Source organism: Urocampus carinirostris, chromosome 12 (genome assembly GCF_059441175.1).
Source record: "Urocampus carinirostris isolate Australia breed hairy pipefish chromosome 12, RoL_Ucar_1.0, whole genome shotgun sequence".
Taxonomy (NCBI): Eukaryota; Metazoa; Chordata; class Actinopteri; order Syngnathiformes; family Syngnathidae; genus Urocampus; species Urocampus carinirostris.
Window position 1 is genome coordinate 5,562,630 of NC_142360.1, and position 26,137 is coordinate 5,588,766.

The following is a 26,137-nucleotide window of genomic DNA, read 5'->3' on the forward strand; positions in this document are numbered from 1 at the left end:
AGCAAAGTGTCACAGAATCGTCGAGCTATGCTGGAGAGAACTGAAAAGAAACGAGGACGGCACTCGTGCCAGGCCGTAAATAAATGCTTCGTTAACTATTTAGAAGGATATCAACACGGGCCATGCTGCAGATATCGATCTTCTTCATAAGGAACATTAAGACCACCCAAAGAAATCCTCATCATATTTCAGCAACGGTCAATTCGATTCATTAGGGCCGCTTTAGCTCCTGCTGTGGCCTTGTATCGATCTTACTTCTTGTCAGAGCGGTGTTATTTTCTGCTAAGTAGATAGCAGATTCTCCAAATTGCTGTTTATATAGCGCTTGGTCAAAGTTGGGCAAGAAATATACGGAAAAACATTCACTTGTACCTCAAGGTTCAAAGATTTTCAAGAAAATCAAAGTTAGCAATGGGATATTTCTGGAAATTGGTATTAAAATTGAAAATAGGGCGAATGATTTGGAAAAATGTCAAATAATTTGGAAAAAGTAAAAAATGTTACAGAAAAGGGTTATATAAATCAAAATACAAAAGACAATTATTGAAAGATTAAATAAGCAAGAAACACTTTAAAGTACTGAGTATTCAGAATACCGCAAAGAATGAAGAAACTATTTAAAAGTACTAGAAAAAATGAAAAAATACCTTAAACGTCTTGAAAAGTATGAAAAAAGCTAAACAAATACTTTTGAAAAGTATGGTGAAATACAGAAAAGTATGAAAAAGTACTCAAAGGTAGGAAAAGGTACTGAAAAGCAGTGCAAACTACTGTAAGCATTAAAAAACACTGAAAAGTACAAAATGTAGTGTAACATATGAAAAAATACTGAAATGCAGTAAAAAGTATGACAAAATACCAAGTGAAAAGAACTGAAATGTGCTTAAAAGAACTGAAAGGTGTGAAAATGTACTGCAAATTACTTACAAGCATTGCAACTCCTTAAAAGGTATTGTAAAAGTCCTGAAAAGTACAAAAAATACTAAAAAGTAAACATATTTGGAATTATAAACTTGATTTTCTGATGTGGCTGATAGGGTCATCCCTTACGTTTTCATCTTGACAACCTGCTGTCAGAGGCATTCTGTCATTTTAGAACAGCACATAGTCTTGCTAAGTCAGTAAAAATGGCAATTGGAGTGCCAGTTAAATAGCGGTTGAGAGATAATCAAGAAAGTTCGCACGATGTGCTAGATTAACACTATTTGGTAGGAGGCACCTTAAAAGGTTCTCTAATTTTAAACAGTGAATTTTTGGCAAAATACACGTGCCTTATCCAAGTGTTCTAGTGTTCTAGTAGCGTGGTATAAACAAAACAAAATGTCCTTAAACTGTTGAGCAGTGAAAATGGCAATTTTACAGAATTATTTAATTGTTTGTAAAGATTTTTGACCTCCAGTGGATAGACGTTGTGTGTCAATTATCTGTCAGTTGCCTTTAGCTCGACCAATACCAGCACCCCCCCAGCCCCCCTCCCTATAAAAGTTCTATGTCTGACAGGGGCCCTGCAGGAAAGGCTAAGAGAGGCGAAACTGCAGATGTATTCGTGGAGGGGGGCTTCAAGGAGGAGGAGGTCGGATGTCATTAGGATGAGCGGTACTCTCTCCCACTAAACCTTGCCCACCGGCCATCGTGTGCTCAGTTTCACCTGCCTGGCAGATAAATGGAGGTTAAAGCTGGAGGTATTACAGGTATTAACTGGCTTCTGATGCAGTATTTTCGGTGGTACCCTCTACTTAGGAGATTAATTTGTTCTGAAACCTGCTGTGAATAAAAAATTTACGTTTTTCTACATTTATCCATCCACCCCTCCCCCCTTACCTCCATCCATCCATCCATCCATCTATCCATCCATCCGACCAGCCACCCATGTATTTCGAGACAGTTGTAATTAGCTAGCTAGCTACCTCAATTGAGCTAGCTTTTTAATTAGTTTGAAACTCCATGTGTCTGTCCATCCATCCATCCATTCATCCAATCAACGCTGAGAAAAAAATGAAGCAAATCGTGTAATATTAAATGACCTGTGTGGAAACATTTGTTGGCCTGGAGAGGGATGGGCACCAGCAGGCTGGAATTGCCCAAGATACACCACAGAAAATAGTGCTCCCACAACCCGAGTGGCTAAGGGAAATACACCCGCCCAAACAATGTACTGTATTCATGCATTTTAGTTCTTTTTCAGTACTTTGCGTTATTTATACATTTTTTTAAACCAATTTACAGTAGTTTTTCATACTATTTTGAACCTTTACATCCTTTTCAAAACTTTTTTTTTCTCCATTATGATACTTTTCAGTACTTGTTCAAACTACAGTATTTAGGACGTTTTGGTGCTTTCCAATACATTGAAAACTTTTAGAACTTTTTTATACTTCAGTATTTCTCACTAGTGCCACCTGTTTGGCGCCAGATGTGGCTCGTTGACTGTTTGGCTTCCCTCCTATTAGAGCTCAGTACTCTCACTCACCCCTAAGTCAGTCCGTCAGCGAACCTCAGTTTTCACAAGGCAAACATTTTTGACTCTGACTCCCGTCGGTCCCGTTTTGTCACCTGTTTTCCACTCCCCTCTTCCTGATTTCCCTGTTTGTCTCCTCCTACGACCCGTTTTTTGACCCGACCACGTTTTGATCTCCTATCCCAGCTAACGACCCATTTTTGACCCCGACCACGTTCTGGTCTCCCGCCCCGGCCAACGACCTGTTTTTCTGTCTAACCACGCTACGATCTCCCACTCTGGAAGATCCACTTCCGCATTCAGAACACGCTCTGGTCCTGTGAGCGGCTTGCTTCCAGCGTCCAGAGAGCACCGGATTGCTGGCGCTGACTTTTCTCTATATTACAATAAAGTTGTGAGTAACGTTATGCATCTGGGTCCTCCTTCTGTTCTGTTTCAGTACTTTTTCAAACTATAGTGGTTTTTCATGCGTTTCGGTTCTTTTTCAGTATTTAGAGGTTTTGTTGTTGTTGTTGTTGTTTTTTCCAATTTCCAGTAGTTTTTCATACTTTCTTGAATCTTCTTATCTTTCTCAATACTTTGAGTACTTGTTCAAACTACAGTATTTAGTACTTTTTCAGTGCTTTTCAATACAATAAAATACTTTTAGAATTTCTTTATAAGTTTTTGTACTTTTCTCCATGCGTTTCAGTACTTTTTAGCACCTTTTCATAGTTTTCAGTCTTTTTTTTTACTTTGTCGGACAATATTTTCAAAATAATACGACACAACCGGGCTAGCGATGCCACTCATGACGCTTGGCCACGCATTTGGCCATGTTTGGGTGAGATTTTTCTTTCAAATACTGTACCAAAAATGACTCGAATCCCTGAATTGTTCAAATACATTCGAGTACCGAGGTATCTCTGTAGTGTTCATTAAACTATTACATCCGACGGCCAAACGTTGAGAGAAAATATGCTAATTTCACATTAAAGAAGCATCAGAGATTGTGTACTGCGAAGAAGGGTGTGGGGTAAATATGCTAAGAAAAGGGCTAGAGGCTCCGAGCTGATTTCTTTTGTTGCCACCCGTGTTGCCGGGCGCCGCCGTGGTGCAAATCTTCCCTACAGAGCGCTGATTGGATTTTTTTTCCCCGCCAAAGTCTTTTGTGTCAGGAAGGAGATAATAAAGGTTGACGCCGTCCAGCGCATCTACACGTGTTTATATCAGCGCCGTTCACAAAGTAACCCGGCATACGGAATGTCGGGAGTCCGAATTTCCCATTATCACGAATGTCACGGCCAAATCAAATGTTAATGTAACGAGCTGCCAATCAGCTCCCGTCCCCCCGAGAGTCTCCAATGTCACTCAAGGTCGTCCTACGTTTATTTTGACGTGTATTGCGGAGTGTCATATATAAATAAAAAAGTGATGAATTATTAATTTCCATAGGGACATTCAAGGTGTAATTGCCCCGTTTTCTCCGAGGGGTCGGGTAGTAGGTGCAGGTGCTTCCCCGGTAAATCCGGGGGAAAACGGCACTCAGTGGAACTAGGCGTGACTTTCAGATGTCCTCCCATGGAGACGGGGGAGATGTTATTATAGGACATGGACTCCTGATGTCGTTTTTGGTGACAAAAGTAGAATAGACAAAGAGATCTGGTCATATTGTTTGGGTTTGAGGTCAGTTGTCGCGTCACTATTGCCATAGTTTTTAATTATTTTTAGTTTGTTTGAATGACGGAATATTTTATTCTTGTTTTTTCTCATTTAATAAAATTGAGCTCACCATATATCCTGGGCTACACAGCTTTTTCAGTGCCAAAGAACGATTTTGCAAGTTTCACCCGCTTACACTCAAAATGTGATTTATTAAATGCTAGAATACAAACATTTGCCTATCTTAAATACAAATGAAGAAAAAATGATTATTTTAAATGAGAAAATCACACTCAAAAAAGCAACAAATAATTTTGCTCATCTTAAAAAAATGTCTACCTAAATATAAAATAAAAACATTAATTGAGCGAAAAATCCAAACATGCTTTTTTCCCCCTTGTGGTTAAATAATACACATTGTCCCTTTATGAAATGTCACCAAGATATAAAAAAAAAATAATAATAAACAAAATTATAGAAAATCTACCAGAATAGAAAAAATAGTCTCTACATATAAATTATTGTTAAGTTAAAAATAAAATAAGGTGGAGTAAGATTTTCTTTTCCTCCCAAAAGTATTTTGATTAGTTAGAAAATTAAGCTAGGCCTAGGGAGACTGCTGGTTCGAGCCTTAGCTGTTTCATAACCAAGACTTACAACATTGGTTCCCATTGCCTCCCTGCTTGGCGCTCTGCATTACGGATTGTAATTGGGGGGACGGGTCACTTAATGACCTCCAACAAGATGTTGCAACACGTCAGTTGGGTTGAGCGAGGGGGCTGGGAATCCCCTCCTCTGTATCAATCTCCCAGAAAGAGTCAAATGTGTGAAAGTGTTCTTGACTCTAGCCACTCCCACTAGGCGGATATGGCTCCAGTATATGTATATACATATTTTATATGATATATATATATATATATATATATATATATATCTGTATGTTTTTTCCATAGCTTCCTTTACGCAACAGCCTTTTTATTTCAGAATGCTGTTTTAATTTAAGATGTTTCCAATTGTCAATCAAAGTTGGTGGGTTGACCTTATGCTAGATAATGGATCCGGAACCCGTTTGACCCAAAGAAGCATAATAACAAAAACATTGTCATGATTACTGATTTGGGGCACATGCGGCTGCCCCGGTGGCGCCAACAGCCCTAGTCGCTGATTGGCTCCCTGACCCTTTTTAGACCCCCGTGGCTTCCAAGAGGAAGCTGTCAGACTGTCTGCGAACCTATGCTTTCAGGTAGGCAAGCCCTGTTTTCTCCAGCTTGATAACTGTTGCCGACCTCTTATCTGGACTCGTTACTACCCTTGCTCCTCCGTTCCGGCCATCGACCTGTTTTCCTGCTGCCTACGATTACCCTCGCTCGACACTGAAGTGCCATTTCCGCGTTCCTGCCATCAGCTACACGTATCCGACGATCATCGGATCGTGGAAGCAAGCACTGCTCTCTTTATCAATAAAACTGCGTAAAACTAACGCTTTTGGGTCCTGTCTCCGTTTCTGGCTTGTGGCAAACATTTGATTTTTACCCTATATTTATGACAAATTACAGTAAAACCACTAAACCCCCTCTCCAAACAAGATCTGATTTTTCAGCGCATTTCATTTCACTGTGTGACGTTAGATGATTTGATAACATTTATGAAATAAGAATAATTCCAGAGCCTGTGTCCCATATCAACGAATATACTACATTACACTTGTCTTCCTCCCCCAATTACTTAAGATCATTGAGGCTCATTTTGACCTTGATTTTTTTCCTAAATAATGGTATCAAAACAAGGTTCAAGCAGAGTTCTCTTGTAAAAATGTCACCAAATACTGTAAAAGAGGGCACTGACGATCATCATCTGAACAGTAAACCTAAATTGCTTAGTGGGCTTCCGTATGAAGGATACCTAAGCGACGGTCTGTTGGTGTGACACTTTGACTTTAGAATTTAGTGAGAAGTATGCTCTTTATATACTGGACCGAACCATTCATACTAATCGTGCTTCGTCAGCTATGTGCGCAATAGACTCCAATCCAGGTTTAAAGGAATTGAAATGCTACAGATTAGAGATTTGCATACAGAGTATAATTTGCTCTCCGAGCCATTTGTATTCGTGAAAAGGGCTCAAGAGCCATAGGTTTCCAACCACTGTGCAATGTCCTTAAGACCAATTGATCATGTCTGGCCAATCGAAAGAAAATTACTCAGATGTAAAAAAGGCAGCTCTACCGTTTTTTTTTTAATTAGAATGGGCAATTATTTTAACTGCATTTTGGTGCTTTTAGGCTTCTGTAGATGGACAAATTACTAGTTATGTCTTAAACCAGGACATATAGAACACACGTCATTGGTTACATAATCGTCGTGGCAGCATCTAATTAAAGGAGCAGGACAACAAAAAAAGTCTTTCCTTCAAAGTTGGACACTAATGGCTGTGCCACAAAAGCAATAAATCTGTCTCCAGTTGAAGGCTTTAGAGAGATTTTTTTTTTTCAAAATATGACAGAATTCAATGAGAACAATTTGCTAAATGCACCACACGACATGACAATAGACATAAATAAACGCTCACAGATAAGTTGGACGCTTTTATGGCACTTTCAGTGTTTCCTTGCCAGTCCTATGAGTCTGTTGAAAGGTCATCAGAAGAAAAAAACAAGTTTTTTTCAGGTATTATTTTCTAACTCCAATATATATAATTGTATTTATTTATTTATTTATTTATTTGCCCTTTTTTAAAGGGCAGCATGGCGGCGCACTGGTTAACGTGTGTGCTGCACAGTTCTGAGGTCATGAGATCGAACCTTCCTTGCATAATCTCCCCGTGCTTGCGGGCACTCTGGTTTCCTCCCACATTGCAAAAACATGCATGTAAGGTTAATTGGCCAGTCCAAATTCTCCCTAGGTGTGAATGAGCGAGTGAGTTGTCTGTGTGCCCTGCGATTGGCTGGCAACCTGTTCCGGGTGTCCCCTGCCCACTGCCTGAAGACAGCTGGGATGGGCTCCAGCACCCCCGCGACCCTACTGAGGAGAAGCGGTGCAGACAATCGATGGATATATATATATATATATATATATATATATATATATATATATATATATATATATACATATATATATTGTCTGCTCCTATCTTCGGTGTATTTCTTCCCGTTTGACAACTACACTTTGGATGACTTTCTATCCTATGGACATGGGTTTTAGCGCACAAAAATGCGTTTATTCGAGGAATCAACTCCCTGCCCTGCAGAATTCTCGTGCCGGCGTGATGAGGGGCCTATGGTGGAAGAAGAGCCGGAGCTAGCTAAGCGGCTAGCGGCGTTATAAGTCTTCGGTACCATCCGTAATCATGGTAAATGTGAACTCACTACCAAATAAGACCAACGAGAGCTGGTGGAAAACATCGACGCGCACAGGGAGCGCAGTTGCTGTGTTTTGCGGAAACGTGGCTCACGTTTAGCACCCCGGACGCTAACGTGTAGCCACCCGGAGCTATCCGGCTTCAGCGCCGCTATACAGAGACACGAAAGCCTACGGGAATCGGAGAGGAGACGGACTCGCTAGCACGAGGTGGTTTATCCCTGGACACAAAGAAAAAGATTTCCATCTGACGCAGGGATGTCAAACTTTTGGACTAGCGTGTGACATCATCCACTCCGCTACAAGAACCCCTAGGGCATCATGTTAATCTGTTAATAAACAACAGGGTAGACTGCTGGAAGTGTGAATTTCCCTACGGATGAATAAAGTATCTATCTATCTATCTATCTATCTATCTATCTATCTATCTATCTATCTATCTATCTATCTATCTATCTATCTATCTATCTATCTCTCTCTCTCTCTCTCTCTCTCTCTCTCTCTCTCTCTCTCTCTCTCTCTCTCTCTCTCTCTCTCTCTCTCTCTCTCTATATATATATATATATATATATATATATATATATATATATATATATATATATAAGGATAATATTCAGATTCCACAAAAGAAACAGGTCAAAATACAGTTTTAAAGGAGTTTTTCCTTATTACAAGTTAAAATATTACCTGCACTTTCACGGGCTCATTTAAAAAAAATTCAAGGTCATGTAGCAGCCCGGCAAAGCATAAAACAATTTCGGAAGCCAGCCGGTACAGCAATTTACCTCGACACAGACTAATTAAAAACCATTTTGGCAGCAGATGACGGCATTGTAACGGATTACCGACAGTTGGTTGGAACCGAACCCGGTTGTGACTCACATGTTACTAGTGCTAAAAGAAGAAATTTGACACTTAAAATGAGCACTATTTTATGAAAATGCAATTCGAATTACATTTTTTGGACGTGCTTACGAGTTGTTAATTAAACAAAAAAACATTTTCTAGAACATTCTTCAATAAGCCAAAACTGCAGCACGCATTTGTACGCCGTAGAGTCGTAGTGACCCACTTTGAAATGACAATTTGTCACTGGATGAGGTTTCCATGGGAACGATACGGAAAAAGCGATTGTGCGATTGTGTCTCTGATTGGAAGATTGGCATCGACTCTGTTAGTTCTGCTGTTCCACAAAAGTAATGCGACTATCAAAGGGACAGTGTGTATTATCTAAAGCCTCCTTGTGGTCAAGAAAATGGCATTAAAAGGAACAATATTGATTTAAATAATGAGTAAATATACTTGAACCGTTATACAAACATGCATTTCTAAAAATACACATAGGTCAAGGAAATTTATTTTAAAAAGATTTGCCTCACCTTATGTGAGCTGACATAATTTTAGGCTATCTTGCTGCTACGGGAACCCAAAACCTTGTAAAAGGCTGGGAAAACAATGAGGGGTAAAATGCTGCATTTTAGTAACTTTGAGTTTTAGTAGTTTATACTCTTCATTGTGCTTTTTAGCACTCGTTTTCAGTTGCACTACACAATACAGCGACATTTATTGGTCATAAAATACACACAGTCCCTTTATATAAAAACAAGTCCTAGAGTATCAAATTGCTTCATTTGTACTGGACTGTCTCAGAAAATTAGAATATTGTGATGAAGTTCTTTATTTTCTGTAATGCAATTAAAAAAACAAAAATGTCATACATTCTGGATTCATTACACATCAACTGAACTATTTCAAGCCTATTATTTTAATATTGCTGAATTTGGCTTACAGCTTAAGAAAACTCAAAAATCCTATCTCAAAATATTAGAATATCATGAAAAAGTATACAAGTAGGCTATTCAACTAATCACCTGAATCATCTAATTAACTCAAAACACCTTGCGAGGGTTTCCTGCAGACATGGGGACTTGAGACTTAGTGACTTGGACTCGAGTCGACTCGAGTCGCTGTTTTTATGACTTGTGACTTGACTTGGACTTGGCAATCTAAGACTCGGGACTTGACTTGTGACTTGACTTGCCCAAGAAAAAAATACTTGGGACTTACTTGGGACTTGAAGGTGAAGACTTGAGACTTACTTGAGACTTGCACATGTGTGACTTGGTCCCATGTCTGGTTTCCTGAGCCTTAAAAACACTCAGCTTGGTTCAGTAAACTAAATCACAAGTATGGGGAAGACTGCTGATCTGACTGCTGTCCAGAGGACCATCATCGATACCCACCATCAGGAGGGTAAGACACAAAAAGAAATTTCTCAAAGAGTAGGCTGTTCACAGAGTGCAGTTTCAAAGCATATCCACAAAAAGTCTGTTGGAAGGGAAAAATGTGGCCAGAAACGCTGCACAACCAAGAGAGATGACCGCAGCCTTAACAAAATTGTGAAGAAGGGCCACTTCCAGAATTTGGGGGAGCTTCAAAGACAGTGGGCTGAAGCTGGAGTCCAGGTATCAAAAGCCACAGTTCACAGACGTGTCCGGGAAATGGGCTACAATAGCCGTATTCCCATGGTCAAGCCACTTCTGAACTCAAGACAACGGAAGAAGCGTCTGACTTGGGCTATGGAGAAGAAGCACTGGACAGTTGCAGAGTGGTCCAAAGTCCTCTTTTCAGACGAAAGCAAGTTTTGCATTTCATTTGGAAGTCAAGGCGCCAGAGTCTGGAGAAAGGCTGGAGAGGAGCAAAATCCAAGTTGCTTGAAATCCAGTGTGAAGTTCCCACAGTCAGCAATGGTTTGGGGAGCCATGTCAGCTGCTGGTGTTGGTCCACTGTGTTTCATCAAGTCCAGAGTAAATGCAACTGTGTACCAAGAGATTTTAGAGCACTACATGCTTCCATCTGCTGAAAAGCTCTATGGAGATGAGGATTTCATTTTCCAGCATGATCTGGCACCTGCCCACAGTGCCAAAACCACCAGTAACTGGTGCACTGACCATGGCATCACTGTCCTTGATTGGCCTGCTAATTCCCCTGACCTGAACCCCATCGAGAATTTGTGGGGTATAGTTAAGAAGAAGATGAAAGACACCAGACCTACAAATGCAAATGAGCTGAAGGCCGCTATCGAAGCATCCTGGGCATCAATAACACCTCAGCAATGCCACAGGCTGATTGCCTCCATGTCACGCCGGATTGATGCAATAATCCGTGCAAAAGGATTCCCAACCAAGTACTGAGTGCATCAATGGACATTTTCAAATGTTTGATTTAGTTTTGCTGTTGTACAATTATTTTTTTACTTGGTCTGAGGAAGTCTCATCTCATCTCATTAGCTGCACCGCTTATCCTCAGTAGGGTCGCGGGGGTGCTGGAGCCCATCCCAGCAATCATCGGGCAGTGGGCAGGGGACACCCTGAACTGGTTGCCAGCCAATCGCAGGGCACACGGGGACAGACAACTCACTCGCTCATTCGCACCTAGGGACAATTTGGACCGACCAATTCACCTGACATGCATGTTTTTGGAATGTGGGAGGAAACCGGAGTGCCCGGAGGAAACCCACGCAAGCACGCAATCGCAGGGCACACGGGGACAGACAACTCACTCGCTCATTCGCACCTAGGGACAATTTGGACCGACCAATTCACCTGACGTGCATGTTTTTGGAATGTGGGAGGAAACCGGAGTGCCCAGAGGAAACCCACGCAAGCACGGGGAGAACATACAAACTCCGCACAGGAAGTCTGGAGCTGGATTTGAACCCACACAGGAGGTTCCCATGACTTGAACTGTGCCGCACATGCGCTAACCACTGCGCCGCCGTGCTGCCCCGTCTGAGGAAGTATTCTAATATTTTGAGATAGGATTTTTGAGTTTTTTTTCAGCTGTAAGCCAAAATCAGCAATATTCAAATAATAAAAGGCTTGAAATAGTTCAGTTGATGTGTAATGAATCCAGAATGTATGACATTTTTGTTTTTTTAATTGCATTACAGAAAATAAAGAACTTTATCACAATATTCTAATTTTCTGAGACAGTCCAGTATTTCACCCTTCTTGACTACTTGAGTCAGCATACAGTGGAAATACACTGGAATGCAAGTTTTTTAAAAACATATGCTGAAAAGGACAAATGCACGCACACACAATTACACATCATATTTTATCATTAGCCATTTTACTGCTGTAAAAACGAAACACAAAACATATTGAAGTATCACATTGGTATATCTTCACATCTTCTGGTTTCTGACTACTTAAGTCTGCTAGGAGTCGAAAGTACGTGGGGCTGGACAAAGTTCTATGACGATGTATACTGAAGAGCATGGATGCACACATACACAAACATACACTATATTTTTAATTGTACACTTTACTGCTGTTAAAAACACAAAAAGGTTTTAAAGTATCACAGGGTTAAATCTGTCATTCACCTTTTCTGCAGTTGAAAAGTTTCAGGTAAGTATCTCGGACGATTGGCGTAAGGTAAGTGCCGCGCACAATTGTTTTACAGTCGCGCTGCTGCCGATCGCTGGTGAAGGGCAACCCCTCCCATGGCTGCTAAGACGCTGTTTCGACATCTGACTGCTCACAAATGCGTATGGGTTGTTGTAAAGGTTGCTCCTGCTTCTGTAGGCAAGTAGCCCTTCTAGAGGGACGTGTCCGTGAGCTAGAGCAGTTTAAAAGGAAAATGTTAGGTGCTTTGGACACCACTGCTAGCGTGGGTTGTAGCGAACCTGCTAGTCCGGTTAGCACTAGCCCTAAATGGCATGCTAATCGGGTGAATCAATTCAGACACATAACAAGTTCAGCCCCCTAGCTAGTCCCACTCCACCCCGGTTTTACTGGCTCCCACACCCTAGTTGTAGGTGACTCCATCACCCGTAACATAAAGCTTAGCACCCCAGCCACGGTTATGTGTATTTCTGGGGCCAAAGCACCCGACATTGAGGCTAATTTGAGGGAGCTGACATGCAAATCTAGACACCAGGACAGGGCTAGCTACACTGATAACGTCATTCACGTCTAATGATACTAAAATGAGGCAATCTGAGATTACAAAGAAAAATATTGCTAGGACCTGTAATCTCGCCAGCAAGATGTGTCAGCATCGAGAAATTGTCTCTGGCCCCTTGCCTGCCAGAGGCAATGATGAGAGGTTTAGCAGACTAGTCTCGCTAAACTGGTGGCTGGCAAGTTTTTGTAGTCAGCAGGGATTTAGGTTTGTGGATAACTAGCCTGCTTTCTGGGGCCGACCTGACCTGCTGAGGAGAGACGGCCTCCACCCTAACTGGGAAGGTGCTCTTACTCTTTCTAAAAATATAGATTACTGTTTAAGCCTTCCATGACAGGGTACACTAGTGCAGGCCAGGTCTCAAGTGATTGATGAACCTGTAACCACGGGTGTGGAGTCTGTAACGCTAGAGCTAACTAGCGCTATGCAAGATTCATGCAATTCACATACTTTTCGTAGTTTAGAGCGTTACATTGACTGCACCACACACCCTGATCTGTACTCTTTTATAGCATCTTCTTCTGTGCTTCTTACCTCTGTTTCTCCCTTGTTATGTGAGGAGGGAGAAGAAATAACATTATTTTCTACCAATAGTCATCCTGCTACTCCACATGTCAACAATATTCCTGTGGTATGGAATTCGAGCCGCATCTGCCGTCATGCAAGGCACAAGACCCGGGACCAGCAGTATAATCCTGTGGAGGTTACCACTAAAGTTGCCATTGATGTTCAAAACTCTGGAAAGGTTTCAGCTCAGTCCACAGTGCTGAAGCCTGGCCTTCTGAATATTAGATCACTAGCCTCCAAAGCTTTACTTGTCAATGAACACAATCTTAACCTTATTGGCCTTTGTGAGACCTGGTTAAAACCAAATGAGTTTGTAGTGTTAAATGAGGCTTCTCCCCCTAACTTTGTGAGTTCGCACTTGGCACGACCATGCAAAAAAGGTGGAGGTGTTGCTCTTATATCGGAAGGTAAGTTGAAATTTACTCCTGGTACCTCTACTGTTTTTAAAACGTTTGAAGCACTTGTTATGAGGTCCTTAATGTCAACACCAATTTATGTAGTTGTTGTGTATCGCCCACCTGGACCAAACTCACATTTTTGGGATGAATTTTCGGAACTGTTAACAGACTAAGTAACTTATGTGGACAATGTTGTAATTTTGGGTGATTTTAATGTTCACATAAACTCCCCATCAAATTCACTTGCAATTGCTTTTAAGTCACTGATTGATACATTTGGTTTCAATCAAATAGTTGATGTGCCCACTCATAAAGATGGGAACACTCTAGATCTTGTTCTGGCCCGTGGCGTAGTAGCCTCAAATGTTACAGTGTTACCGTATCCTCTGATCACTATCTTGTTAAGTGTGAGGTGCTGTTTAATGTTTACTGTGATAAGGAAAATTTAGGCTTTAGCAGTCGCAATATCCGCCCCACAATGGCATTAGCTTTAAAAGAACGATTACCTATGGTAACTGCAGCCTTCCCTTCGTACACTGGGTCTGTTGACTCACTTACAAACAACTTTAATACTGCTTTGGTTAATGTTCTTAATTCTGTGGCGCCCCTAAGGCATACATTTCGACCTTAGAAGCATACACCTTGGTTTACTGAAGAAATCAGGTCACTCAAATAAGGTTGCAGAAAACTTGAACGAAAATTGCGCACTACAAAGCTGGAGGTCTTCAGACTGGTCTGGTGTGACAGCTTGCTGAAATATAAAGTAGCTCTTGCCTCAGCTAAAGCATCGTTTTTCTCTAAGATTATTGTTAAACATAAGAATAATCCGAAATTTTTGTTTGACACAATGGCGAAACTTACCAGACAACAACTTAACCCAAATAGTTCTACTTATTCTGCTAATGACATTATAGAATTTTTTTAATAAAAAGATTCAACTAATCTGGAATGACATTTTAAAAAATGCTCTGTAACCTCCTCCTATCTCAAATATGTGGAGGTGTTAGGTAAGGACCGTGTCGGCGGTTGTTCAGAAACATTCTCCAGTTTCAATGATTTGTCCCTTGATAGTCTAACACAGATGGTCAGTAGGGCCAAACAAACTACTTGCCTGCTTGATCCGTTTTTAGCTTCACTGGTGAAGGATCTGTTTGGGGTCTTAGGACCATCAGTTTTAAATATTATTAATATATCGCTAGCCTTCAAGTCTGCCGTCATTAAACCCACGCTTAAGCGACCCAACCTTGACCCAGAAAGGCTAGGTAGTTATAGGCCAGTATCAAATCTGCCATTTTTTGCAAAATTACTTGAAAAGGTCGCTGCACAGCAGTTAAATGACTTCATGTCAGAAAATAACCTCTTTGAAACTGTCTACTCAGCATTTAGGGCAAATCACTCTACTGAGACAGCCATGGCTAAAGTAACCAATGATCTCCTTTTAGCAATAGATTCCGGTGCCTCATCAATGTTACTGCTGCTGGATCTCAGTGCTGCTTTTGATACTGTCGACCACAACATATTACTTGTTCATCTGGAATGCATTGGTATCTCAGGAACTGTACTCTCATGGTTTAGGTCCTACCTGTCAGACAGGATGCAATGTGTTAATTATGGCAATCTGACCTCTAAACAATCTAATGTCCCCTGTGGTGTTCCACAGGGCTCTGTACTTGGTCCCCTTCTTTTTAGTATTTATATGATCCCGCTTGGTGACATTATTCGCAAGTATACTATTAGTTTCCATTGCTCTGCAGATGACACTCAACTGTATGTGCCACTGGAGACAACTGGACAGTTAAGGTGTAGAAATGTGGAGGCTTGCCTTACTGAGATTCAAAGATGGATGTCACTTAATGTTTTGCGCCTTAACCCAGAAAAAACTGATATGTTGATTATTGGTCCAGCTCGCTGTCGTGAGTTGTTTTCAAACACTACCCTAGACAAATGTAATATCACCCATAGTGACTCGGTCAAAAATCTAGGTGTTATATTGGATCCTAATCTGTGGTTTCAGTCACACGTGAAAAATATTACTAGAATAGCTATCTACCACTTCCGTAATATTGCGAAGATTCGTTCGATAATGTCCCAATCAGATGCAGAGGTTTTAATTTATGCGTTTATTACTTCTCGGCTTGATTACTGTAATGTATTGCTTTCTGGTCTCCCGATGTCTAGCATCAAAAGTTTGCAGCTGGTTCAGAATGCAGCAGCTAGACTTTTAACTAAGACCAAAAAGTTTGAGCATATTACTCCTGTATTGGCCAACTTGCACAGGCTCCCAGTACACTTAAGATGTGAATTTAAGGTTCTCTTATTAACATACAAATGTTTGCATGGACTTGCACCCTCTTATCTCTCTGATTTGACTTCCCCCTATGTTCCTGCACGGAGTCTGCGCTCGGAAAATGCCGGTCTACTTGTGACTCCGAGAAGCCAAGAAGTCTGCAGGCTTGAAAGCGTTCTCCATCCGGGCCCCGGTGCTATGGAATGCCCTGCCTCTGGAGATAAGATCTGCAACCTCAATGGAAGCTTTTAAATCAAGGCTCAAGACACACTTCTATTCCAAAACTTATGATTAATGCCCACCTCATATTCTATATTGTCCTGTCTTTTTCCGACTGCCTGCCTGGTGGTGATACGAAGGAGAAGGACAATTTGAGATGAGTCAGCGGACCAGCGTTTGACCTAAAGCATGTGAACGCCTGCATTGACCAGCTGGCAGAGATGGGAAGCTGCGTTGTTGCCGTCATAGACTTTCTGGACTAGTTTACAGGCTGGGGGCATCACTGCTGTCATGCACTTTCCGGACAAATTTTCAACATGTTCCCTAGTGTTTACTATGTTTGTGTACTGTAATGCTAAATGTAATTCACCCTGGTCGTCCTGAAAGGGGGATACCACTTGTGACGTCCCTTCTCAAGGTTTCTCTTTTTCCTCATGCTGAGGTTTTGAGTTGTTCCTTGCCCACATGTTGGTTTAAGATCAGGTAATTGTGTCATTGTAATCCTGTGCAGTCCTTTGAGACATTTTTGTGATTAAGGGCTATATAAATAAATTTGACTTGACTTGACTACTAGGAGTTGAAAATACTTAAGAATGGCCACTTCTTTATTTTCCTCAATGTAAACAAACTGGCTATAGGTGGCCAATTATACCTATAGTCATGAGGAACTTATACATTTGGGTCTGAGTATAAATTTTGACTTTTTGGGCACTTTTTATACCACCTTTGATATCCCGCGAGAATTACAAAGGGTTGCGGGATCTCCGTGGGTGGCCAACCCACTTACGAAGCAGCGGAGACGGCGTAGCGACCGCAAACAAAAGCAGGGCTGTCGCTCGGGCCATGGTGCTAAGCTGAGGGAGCTACAACGGCGAAAGGCAGAGAAGGACATGAAGATGATGGAATTGTGCCTAATTCCACCAATATTTCTTCATCGATCTTGCCTGTCTACCAACGCCTGAGACTCAACATGCCCGAACGACAACATCTTGTGACGATATTACAAAGACTTCAGCTAAATTTAATTTCCCCCTTTGCTCCGGTCCGGGGCCTTCGCTCTGAAAATGCTGGTCTACTAGTGATCCCAAGAGCCAAGAAGAGATCCGCAGGTTCAAGAGCTTTCTCCATTTGGGCCCCGGTCCTGTGGAATGCTCTTCCCCCTGAGATTCGATCTGCAACCTCAGTGGAAATGTTTAAATCTAAGCTTAAAACACACTACTATTCTATAGCATATGAATAACCTATATTTTATGTTGACAATATCTGTTTATTATTTGCCCTCATGCAGGTTTTAGATCAGGGGTAGGTGTCATAATAGTCTGTAGTTTGCAATACTCTTTGATCTGTGCAGCCCTTTGAGACTTTTTGTGTTTAAGGGCATCACAAATAAACATGACTTGACTTGACTAGGAGTTCACAATACCTGAATGCATGCACACGCGACCATTTTATCGGCACTAAACCTCTGAAAAAAATAAAAAAAGTCTTGAGTATCACATTGCTATATTTGTCTATCACCTCTTATAGTGTCCTGACTACTTGAGACCGCTTGAAGTCGAAAATAAGCTAAAAAGTTATTTAAGAATGTACATGAATGCGCTCGCACACAGGCAGACACCAAAAAGGGGAAACTCATACAAAAAAACCCCTTAGAAACGCTTTTTCGATTCTTATGCTCTGGCAGCAAAATAGAGACGTAAAAAAAACACTTAAGACACTCGTCTTTACCTGCCTTCATGAATACGATTGACCTTTCTCCCCTCCATCCACACCATAATGCTGAGAGCACATAAAAGTAAAAACTAAAGATGGCGTCGGGCAATTTGATTTACAACAAAACATTTTCGCACGCCGTCCGCACGTGCAAAAAAGGACAATCTAATCGATGGGCCCAAAGAATGACAATGGCCTCTGGAATCAATGCCCGCACCCCATTTTCTGGCAGTGAGAAGACAAAGTGTGCAGGTGTTTCATTTTGTGTGTTGTGCGTGCAGCGGTGCTTTAATTTGTGTTGCAGTTGCCGTGGTGAAAAGCGTTGCCGGGTCTAATCATTATTTAGTTGCGGTGGGGCTGAAAAGGTCAGCAGTCTGAAATGTCAGGCTGTGTTCAACAGGAGCCAGATGCGGCCGCGTGCCGCTCAAGTGTCCAATTAAGGGGGGTCGAGAGAGCTTCGAGTGGGGTTCTGTGTGGGCGGGGCGACGGAAATAACAGCGAGACAGTGGACGTCTCGATTATGTTTCAAACCTAGCATGCTACGCTGCAAAAAAAACAAACAAATCTTAACTCCAGTGTCACAACATTTTGGTCAATTTAAGAATCATTTAAGATATCTCATCTGGTTTTCTTGGTAAAATAGGACAATGTATAGTAGGGCTGCACGATGAACCGAAATCCATGTTGTGACGTGACGTAATGTGATCTTGTAATCGCAAGACTCTGCGTTTTTTTTCAAGGATTTATAGTTCCATGTTTGTTAGTGATGGAGTGTTTGGCCAACCAGGATAGTCAAACTTCGGATTTTAACCCCGCCGGCCAATCAGAGGCAAGTTTTAACAGCACTCGCGGATAGACAGACAGACAGACAGACAGACAGACAGACAGACAGACAGATAGATAGATAGATAGATAGATAGATAGATAGATAGATAGATAGATAGAGAGAAAACTGTGAAAACAAAGTGGAAATTGTAATTCCGTGAGTCAGTGACTGTCATAAACCTTCAGATGTGTGCTAAGTGGCCGTAAGTGCTAAAAGCACCAGCGGGGCAAGCTAGCTTTGCAAAATAGTCATCTGGGCTGCCGTAGAAGTAAGATAGCAGCCACGCATTTTCTTGTGTATGTTAACTACAACGTTCTAAATCAAAAATTGCGTTTTTTGGATAGTATTTGTGTTTTTCTTAATATTTTAATCAATTGTGTTTTATTTAAATGAATGAAGTATTCTTTCAACCACCAGGGGTCACTATGTAACATACACGGGGCTTTAAGTGTTTTACAGTGCTGAGAGAAACATTTTAGTATCCATTTATGTCCTTGATATAAATATAGAAATATAGGATATAGAGAGAAACCTTCCTAGAGGTAATTCCAATGAAGAAAATCGAAATGACTGAAGCGTCACCCCAACTTAGATCGAATTGGGAGTGACTTGTCCAAATTTTGCTGAGACAAAGAAAGAAGAACTTGCCCTAAAAACTCTTGAAAAAAGCATAATTCCATATATGCAACCGTCACTCCACACATGTAGCATGCTATTTTCTCCTCAACTTGTCATTCATCCAAAGGTGTTGCAGCACTCAAGTTTTCCTCACATGTTATCATTCCTCGACCTCATCCCTCACTTTTTTTGGCGGCCTCCGCCGTCTGCAAAAACATCTGCCACGTAAAGCTCCCAAATTAACCTGCGCCGCCTGAGTCTGGCGTTGGCGTCACCGCAATCAAAGCGCATTAGATCAAGCCGATACTTTGGACATATGGGTCGCTCCCTTCCCCTTCGTCGCCCCCATCTGGTCCTCGCCTACCAATGCAAACTTCTGCCAGGGGGTTTGGCTCACCAGCGAAAAATGGGCAAAGCTTATGCCACAAAACAGCGGTAGAAGGGAAAGTTGAGGACTTACCGCAGTTGGTTATAGTTAGCAGGTCCAGTTGTCGTTGTTGCTGGAAGAAGAGAAAACTGCAGTTAGCATGTGGAATTTTCCTATTTATTCATTTATTTTGAAAGTAGCTCAAAAGAGACCCAATGATAGCTGTTTTGGTAAATACTCGGTAACCATATGCTAAAAAAACCTTCAGTACTGCTTAAAAGTGCATATACTTTACTGTGCTGTACCCCCTCGTTTATTGCAATCAAAACCCTCAGAAACCCCAGATTATCTCTTTCTGTGTCTCACCCTGCCTCTCTCTATACACCTCTCCTTTTTTCTCTCCCTGTCTTTCCCTCTCTTTTTCTCTCTGTCTCTTTCCCTGTCCCTTGCTCTTTCTTTGTCTCACACTATTTTCCTTCTATCACACTCTCTCTGTTTCTCTGTGTCTCACTGTTGCTCTCTATATATCTGTATATTTTTCTCACTGTCTCTCTCCCTGTCTCTCTCCTTGTCTCTCTCTGTCTTTGTCCCCTTTCCATCTCTCATTCTTCCTTTGTCTCAATCTCTGTCTCTCTCTGTCTTCCTCTCTACCTTTCTCTCTCTGTCACTTAACCTGTGTTTTTTTCTCTCTATGTATTTCTCTCTCTCACTCTCTTTCTCCCTGCCTCACCTTATCTTTCTCTTCTCTTCCCGCAGTGTCCCTTTTTCTTTTATCTGTCTACCCAGCTACTTACGTAACTACCTTCCTACCTATCTCTATCTTTCTTTTACCTAGTTACCTACCTAGCTACCTACCTAGCTACCTACCTAGCTACTACCTACCTACCTACCAACCAAGCTATATCTCTCTTTCTTTTATCTACCTACCTACCATCCTACCCTTCCCACCTAACTAGGTTTTCCTTCACTCTCTCAGTGTCTTTTGCTTTCTGTCACTGTACCTGGATCGTTCTCTCTCTGTACTCCTCTTTCTGTCTCACTCTCTCTAACTACCTCTTTCTGTCCATGTCTTTCTATTGCCCCATTCTCTCTGTATTGCTTTCTCTCTGTGACTGTCTCTCTCTCTCTCTCTCTCTGCCTCACCTTATATTTCGCTCTCCCTCTCTATCACTATCTCTCTTTCTTTCATCTAGTAACCTATCTGTCTTTCTCTTTTACCTACATAACTACCTACCTGCCTACCTACCTACCTAGATAGCTAGCTACCTGTCCCTCTCTTTCTTTTTATTCCTACCCTACCTACCTTCCTACCCTACCTACCTGCCTCAGTCTTCCTTCAATCTCTCTGTGTCTTTCTCTCTATCTTTTGCTCTCTGTCACTCTACCTTGGTCATTCTCTCTCTATACTCCTATCTTTGTTTAACTCTCTGACTATCTCTTTCTCTTTTTGTCTTTCTATTGCCCCGTTCTCTTTGTATTGCTCTCTTTCTGTGACTCTCTCTCTCTCTCTTCATCTCTCTCGCTCTCTTTCGCTCTCTCTCTCTCTCTCTCTGCCTCACCTTACATTTCTCTCTTCATCTCTCTCTCTCTGCCTCACCTTATTTCTCTCTCCCTCTCTTTTACTCTCTTTATTTTACCTACCTACCTATCTGTCTTTTTCTTTTATCTACCTACCTTACCTACCTACCTACCTACCTATTTTCCTCTCTGTCTTGCTTTCTCTCCTTCCCCCCATTCTCTCACTCACTTTCACTCTCTCCATTTTTCTCTCTCCCAGCATCTCAGGCAGACACACCCACCTAGCCACACACTTGACTAAGGGAGCACTGCAGTAATCAACACCTCCGCCCTCATGAACCACCAGTCCCTCAGGAGAGAAGATATCCAAGAAACGCATGGGAAGTCTGCATGCGTGTAAACGTGTGCGTTTGTGTATTTGTGTGCGTCTAACCATATGTGTTTGTGTGGCACGCTGGCGAGGTCACGGTCGAAGTTGTGCCTGATTTGCATGCGCTAGCTAAAAGCAAAGAGATCCTTATAGAGGAATCTGAGTCCTTCTCGCCTCAAGTGGAACATGCTGATCGCTGACTAGACATTCATTTAGTGTTTATGGGGGCTAGAACAAAGAAGGGCTTATGGAGTGTGATGTTGGGAGGGCATGATGCATACCCGCCAGCTAGGGCTGCAACTATCGACTATTTTAATAGTCGACTAGTCGCATAAGACTGAAACGATGAAGTCTAATAATCAGACAATAATTTTTTTTAAATGTTTTATTTTGATTTAAGAAAAAAAAGTGGATTTGATTATATGTGAAATAAATTCACTGAATGTTACCGACAAGCGATATATGTTTATGTATATATATATATATATATATATATATATATATATATATATATATATATATATCTCATCTCATCTCATTAGCTGCACCGCTTATCCTCAGCAGGGTCGCGGGGGTGCTGGAGCCCATCCTAGCAATCATTGGGCAGTGGGCAGGGGTCACCCTAAACAGGGACAGACAACTCGCTCATTCACACCTAGGGACAATTTGGACCGGCCAATCGACCTGAAATGCATGTCTTTGGAATGTGGGAGGACACCGGAGTGCCCCGAGGAAACCCACGCAAGCACGGGGAGAACATACAAACTCCGCACAGTAAGTCCGGTGTATATATGTATATATGTATATATATATATATATATATATATATATATATATATATATATATATATATATATATATATATATATATATATATATATACATATATATTCATATATCTATATATATCAACATATATATAGATATAGCCCTGCGATTGGCTGGCAACCAGTTCAGGGTGCTGGGATGGGCTCCAGCACCCCCGCGACCCTAATGAGGATAAGCGGTGCAGCTGATGAGATGAGATATATAGATATCAAAATATATAGATTTATTTCGATATATAGAAGATATTTGCCCCCTTCCTGGTATCTGTGTTCCTCAAACCAAATATAATATCACACAGAAAAAAAAAACCCTGAACCCAGTAGCAAGTTGGGCCACCTTTGGCAGTGATAACAGAATGAACTAGACAATTCCCACGGCAATTGTAAGAGTTGTGATTGATCTGGAAGATGAGCCCGGCATGTATATATAACCCCGGTTGTTAGCATTATGAGTTAGCATAAAGTTTTTAACCCAGAGAGATGTTTCTGTCATTTTTTACTTGGTTCTACTTTTTAATTTGTAAATATGAAGTTGTTACAATATAGCCATTACCAAAATTTTTTGGCATGAAGAAGTTAGCATTGCTGACAGTGTTTACAGCTAGCTTGCGCTAATACTTGGGCTGGCTGTGCCTGCCCAACCCAATGCGGACAGTGTTTACAGCTAGCTTGCGCTAATACTTGGGCTGGCTGTGCCAGCCCAACTCGTCACCAATAGTTTTTACAGCTAGCATGAGTAAGCATAGCTTCAATCTTTCATCGCTAATACTTGGGCTGGCGTAGCCAGCCAAAATAATCACCGACAGTGTTTACAGCTAGCTTGCGCTAATACTTGGGCTGGCTATGCCAGCCCAACACTTTGCTAGCTGCGCACATAGCTGTTAGTATCCTCTCGCCAGCATCCACTCTTTGGAATTCACCATTTACCCATGGTTAAAGGTAATGAGGGTCGGGCCCCCTCAAGCCACCCTGGACAGCCCCTGCTTACTATGACTACCCTCTGGAAAAGCCCTCGTTACCATGACTACCCATAGAAATGAATGGGCCCATGTATTCCGGATGGGAGAATCTCAGCACTTAGCAATGTAGTCGTGCCTTGCTGAAGCAATCACAACTAATAAGAAGAAAACGAGGGATTATATTAGTTGTTACAGCACTTGGCAATGTAGTCGTGCCTTGCTGAAGCAATCACAACTAATAAACCTTTATGATAATTGGTGATAAGTCATTCAGAACGCTGTGGAGGAATTTTTTGCCCACTCTTCTTTGCAAGATCGTTTCAAATCTGCCATATTGGAGAGTTTTATAGCATGAAAAACTAGAAAATACCTTTTTCATGGCACTGGAGAAAAATTCTGATGCTTACAATTATATATATGCTTATGTGTTTTGCTTATTACTCAAACCAATAGTATTTTATTTAAATGAATAATATATTTACACAACTGAGGGTCACCATATAATACTCTCTAGGGCTTTAAGGTTTTTACGGCGCTGATACAGATATATGACTGAGCAAGCAGCAGAGGTCACTGTGACAACCAGAGACAAGCGACGGGCCTGTTCTCACATTCCATTCTCACTTAACCATTCTCGCCACCTGTGGAGATGTAGGAAACTGCCACTGCGGGAATTGATGCCGTCGAAATATCACCTCTATCATTTAAGTCACAGAAATGATGGAAATGTCGAAAGAGCACCTCCTCGCTTGCCTTGAGCTGTGATTATGTCACAATTGTTACAGTTTTCCCATCAAGTCATTTAAGAGTTCCCAGCATCCCACTGAGTGATCCATTTATCATTACAATTATGCGGGTGTGTAAAATGTCCAAACGTTTAAGTCTGCATATGCTGGAATCTTAACCTTTAATCATACACACACATCTATCTATCTATCTATCTATCTATCTATCTATCTATCTATCTATCTATCTATCTATCTATCTATCTATCTATCTATCTATCTATCTATCTATCTATCTATCTATCTATCTATCTATCTATCTATCTATCTATCTATCTATCTATCTATATCTCTCTATATATATATATATATATATATATATATATATATATATATATATATATATATATATAAAAGGATAATATTCAGATTCCACGAAAGAAACAGGTCAAAATACAGAAAACTGCAAGATGAGAGGTGGATCTCAAAAGCCAATGAAATCCAGTCTCACGCTGATAGAAGCGATATGCACAGTTTCTATGATGCAGTAAAAACCATCTATGGCCGCAGAAACTGCTCCCTGGCACCTGTTAGATCTGCTGATGTAACATCTCTGATCAAGGATCAGGCTATGATAGTGGAGCGGTGGGCTGAGCATTTCAACACCCTGCTCAACCAGCCCACCCCAGTGGACCCAACTGTCCTTTCAGAGCTCCCTGAACATCCTACATTGCCAGACCTCGACCTACCGCCAACTTTCAATGAAATCCTGCATGCAGTCAAAACCCTGAAAAACAATAAATCCCCTGTACCTGACAACATCCCAGCTGACCTTATCAAGGTAGGTAGACTGCCAACAGCATCCGCCTTCCGGTCACAAGATCAAAAGCCAAACCAAACCTTACCCCATACTAGCAGGTGGCACTGTTGGACTCATCATTTCAGGACACTTACACAAAGAGTTTACAACATATTTCAGCAAGAATTTCAATAAAACAAAAGTTATTATTACACCCGTTACATATATATGCAGCACGGCGGCACAGTGGTTAGCGCGTGTGCGGCACAGTTCTGAGGTCATGAGATTGAACGTACTGTGTGGAGTTTGCATGCTCTCCCCGTGCTTGCGTGTGTTTCCGCCGGGCACTCTGGTTTCCTCCCACATTCCAAAAACATGCATGTCAGGTTGATTGGCCGGTCAAAATTGTCCCTAGGTGTGAATGAGTGAGCGAGTTGTCTGTCTGTGTGCCCTGCAGTTCAGGGTGTCCCCTGCCCACTGCCGGAAGATAGCTGGGATGCGCTCCAGCACCCCCGCAACCCTACTGAGGATAAGCGGTGCAGCTAATGAGATGAGATGATATATATATATATATATATATATATATATATATATATATATATATATATATATATATATATATATAAAGCAGCGAAGCAGAGTGTCAAGAGAGCGGTGTGACCGGAGGAGGAAGCGAGGTTGTCGGGCCGGGCTAACCGCTAGGCTAAACCCTTCAAAACACCTCTCCCATCCATTTTCCTGTCCAACTGGACCATTTACAACTGGAACTAACATCGAACCGCGAGATGACGAACTGCTGCGCTATAATTCTGACGAAGACATGGTTAAACTTATCTATCCCGGCTGACGCTCAAGGAAACTGTGCGGGTCAGATGTATCGACATTTTGTTCTGTATACACGTGTACACGAATGACAATAAAGTATATCTGAATCTGAATCTGAATATACATATATATACACCACAGGTCCCGACCACTCCAAGCAGCCTAATCCAACATGCTAACGGCTCGGCAATGCCGGGCTATTTTGCTTGTAATCCTAAAAAACTCTTCTGGACTTGAGCGCTCAATTGAATTGTGCGCTCTCATGCATCTGACATCATCTGGCAGATGACTTCATGGGGCCAGGCGCTTGAACCGTAAGAGCTTGTTGAGCCCATGAGCTCAGCCCTTACCTCATTGTGCCCCCTCCACTTAGGATGACTAAGACAGGGCCCAAATGAGAGTTGTAAAGTGCTCCAGATCTCGAGTGGGGATGATGTCACTGCACTAGCTATTTGATCTGGAAGAGGATGAGGGATAACTGTTTAGTATTTGACTTGAAAATAATTTAAAATACAACACATTTGAGCTAAACGCAATACAGTGGTACCTATACTTAGGGAATGTTTCTACATACAAAGGTTTTAGGTTACAAAGTAGCTGAACTGGAAAATATTTGCCTCCAGTTCCGAAGGCGTATCAGGATACGAAGTAAAAAATACAGTACAGTAGGTGTTGCCATTTAGATAGATAGAT

The 26,137-nt window shown here is 41.6% G+C and overlaps 1 protein-coding gene across 2 annotated transcripts in view; it reads right to left on the reverse strand.

Moving 5' to 3' along the window:
• The window catches only part of agbl4 (AGBL carboxypeptidase 4), a 599,711-nt gene that overhangs the window by 198,231 nt on the left and 375,343 nt on the right, over positions 1-26,137 (reverse strand). For both annotated transcript variants that reach the window (XM_088349263.1, XM_088349262.1), the window contains one exon: positions 19,515-19,554. In XM_088349263.1, coding sequence (XP_088205389.1) covers positions 19,515-19,554 — 40 coding nt within the window. The remainder of the gene's footprint in view (positions 1-19,514; positions 19,555-26,137) is intronic.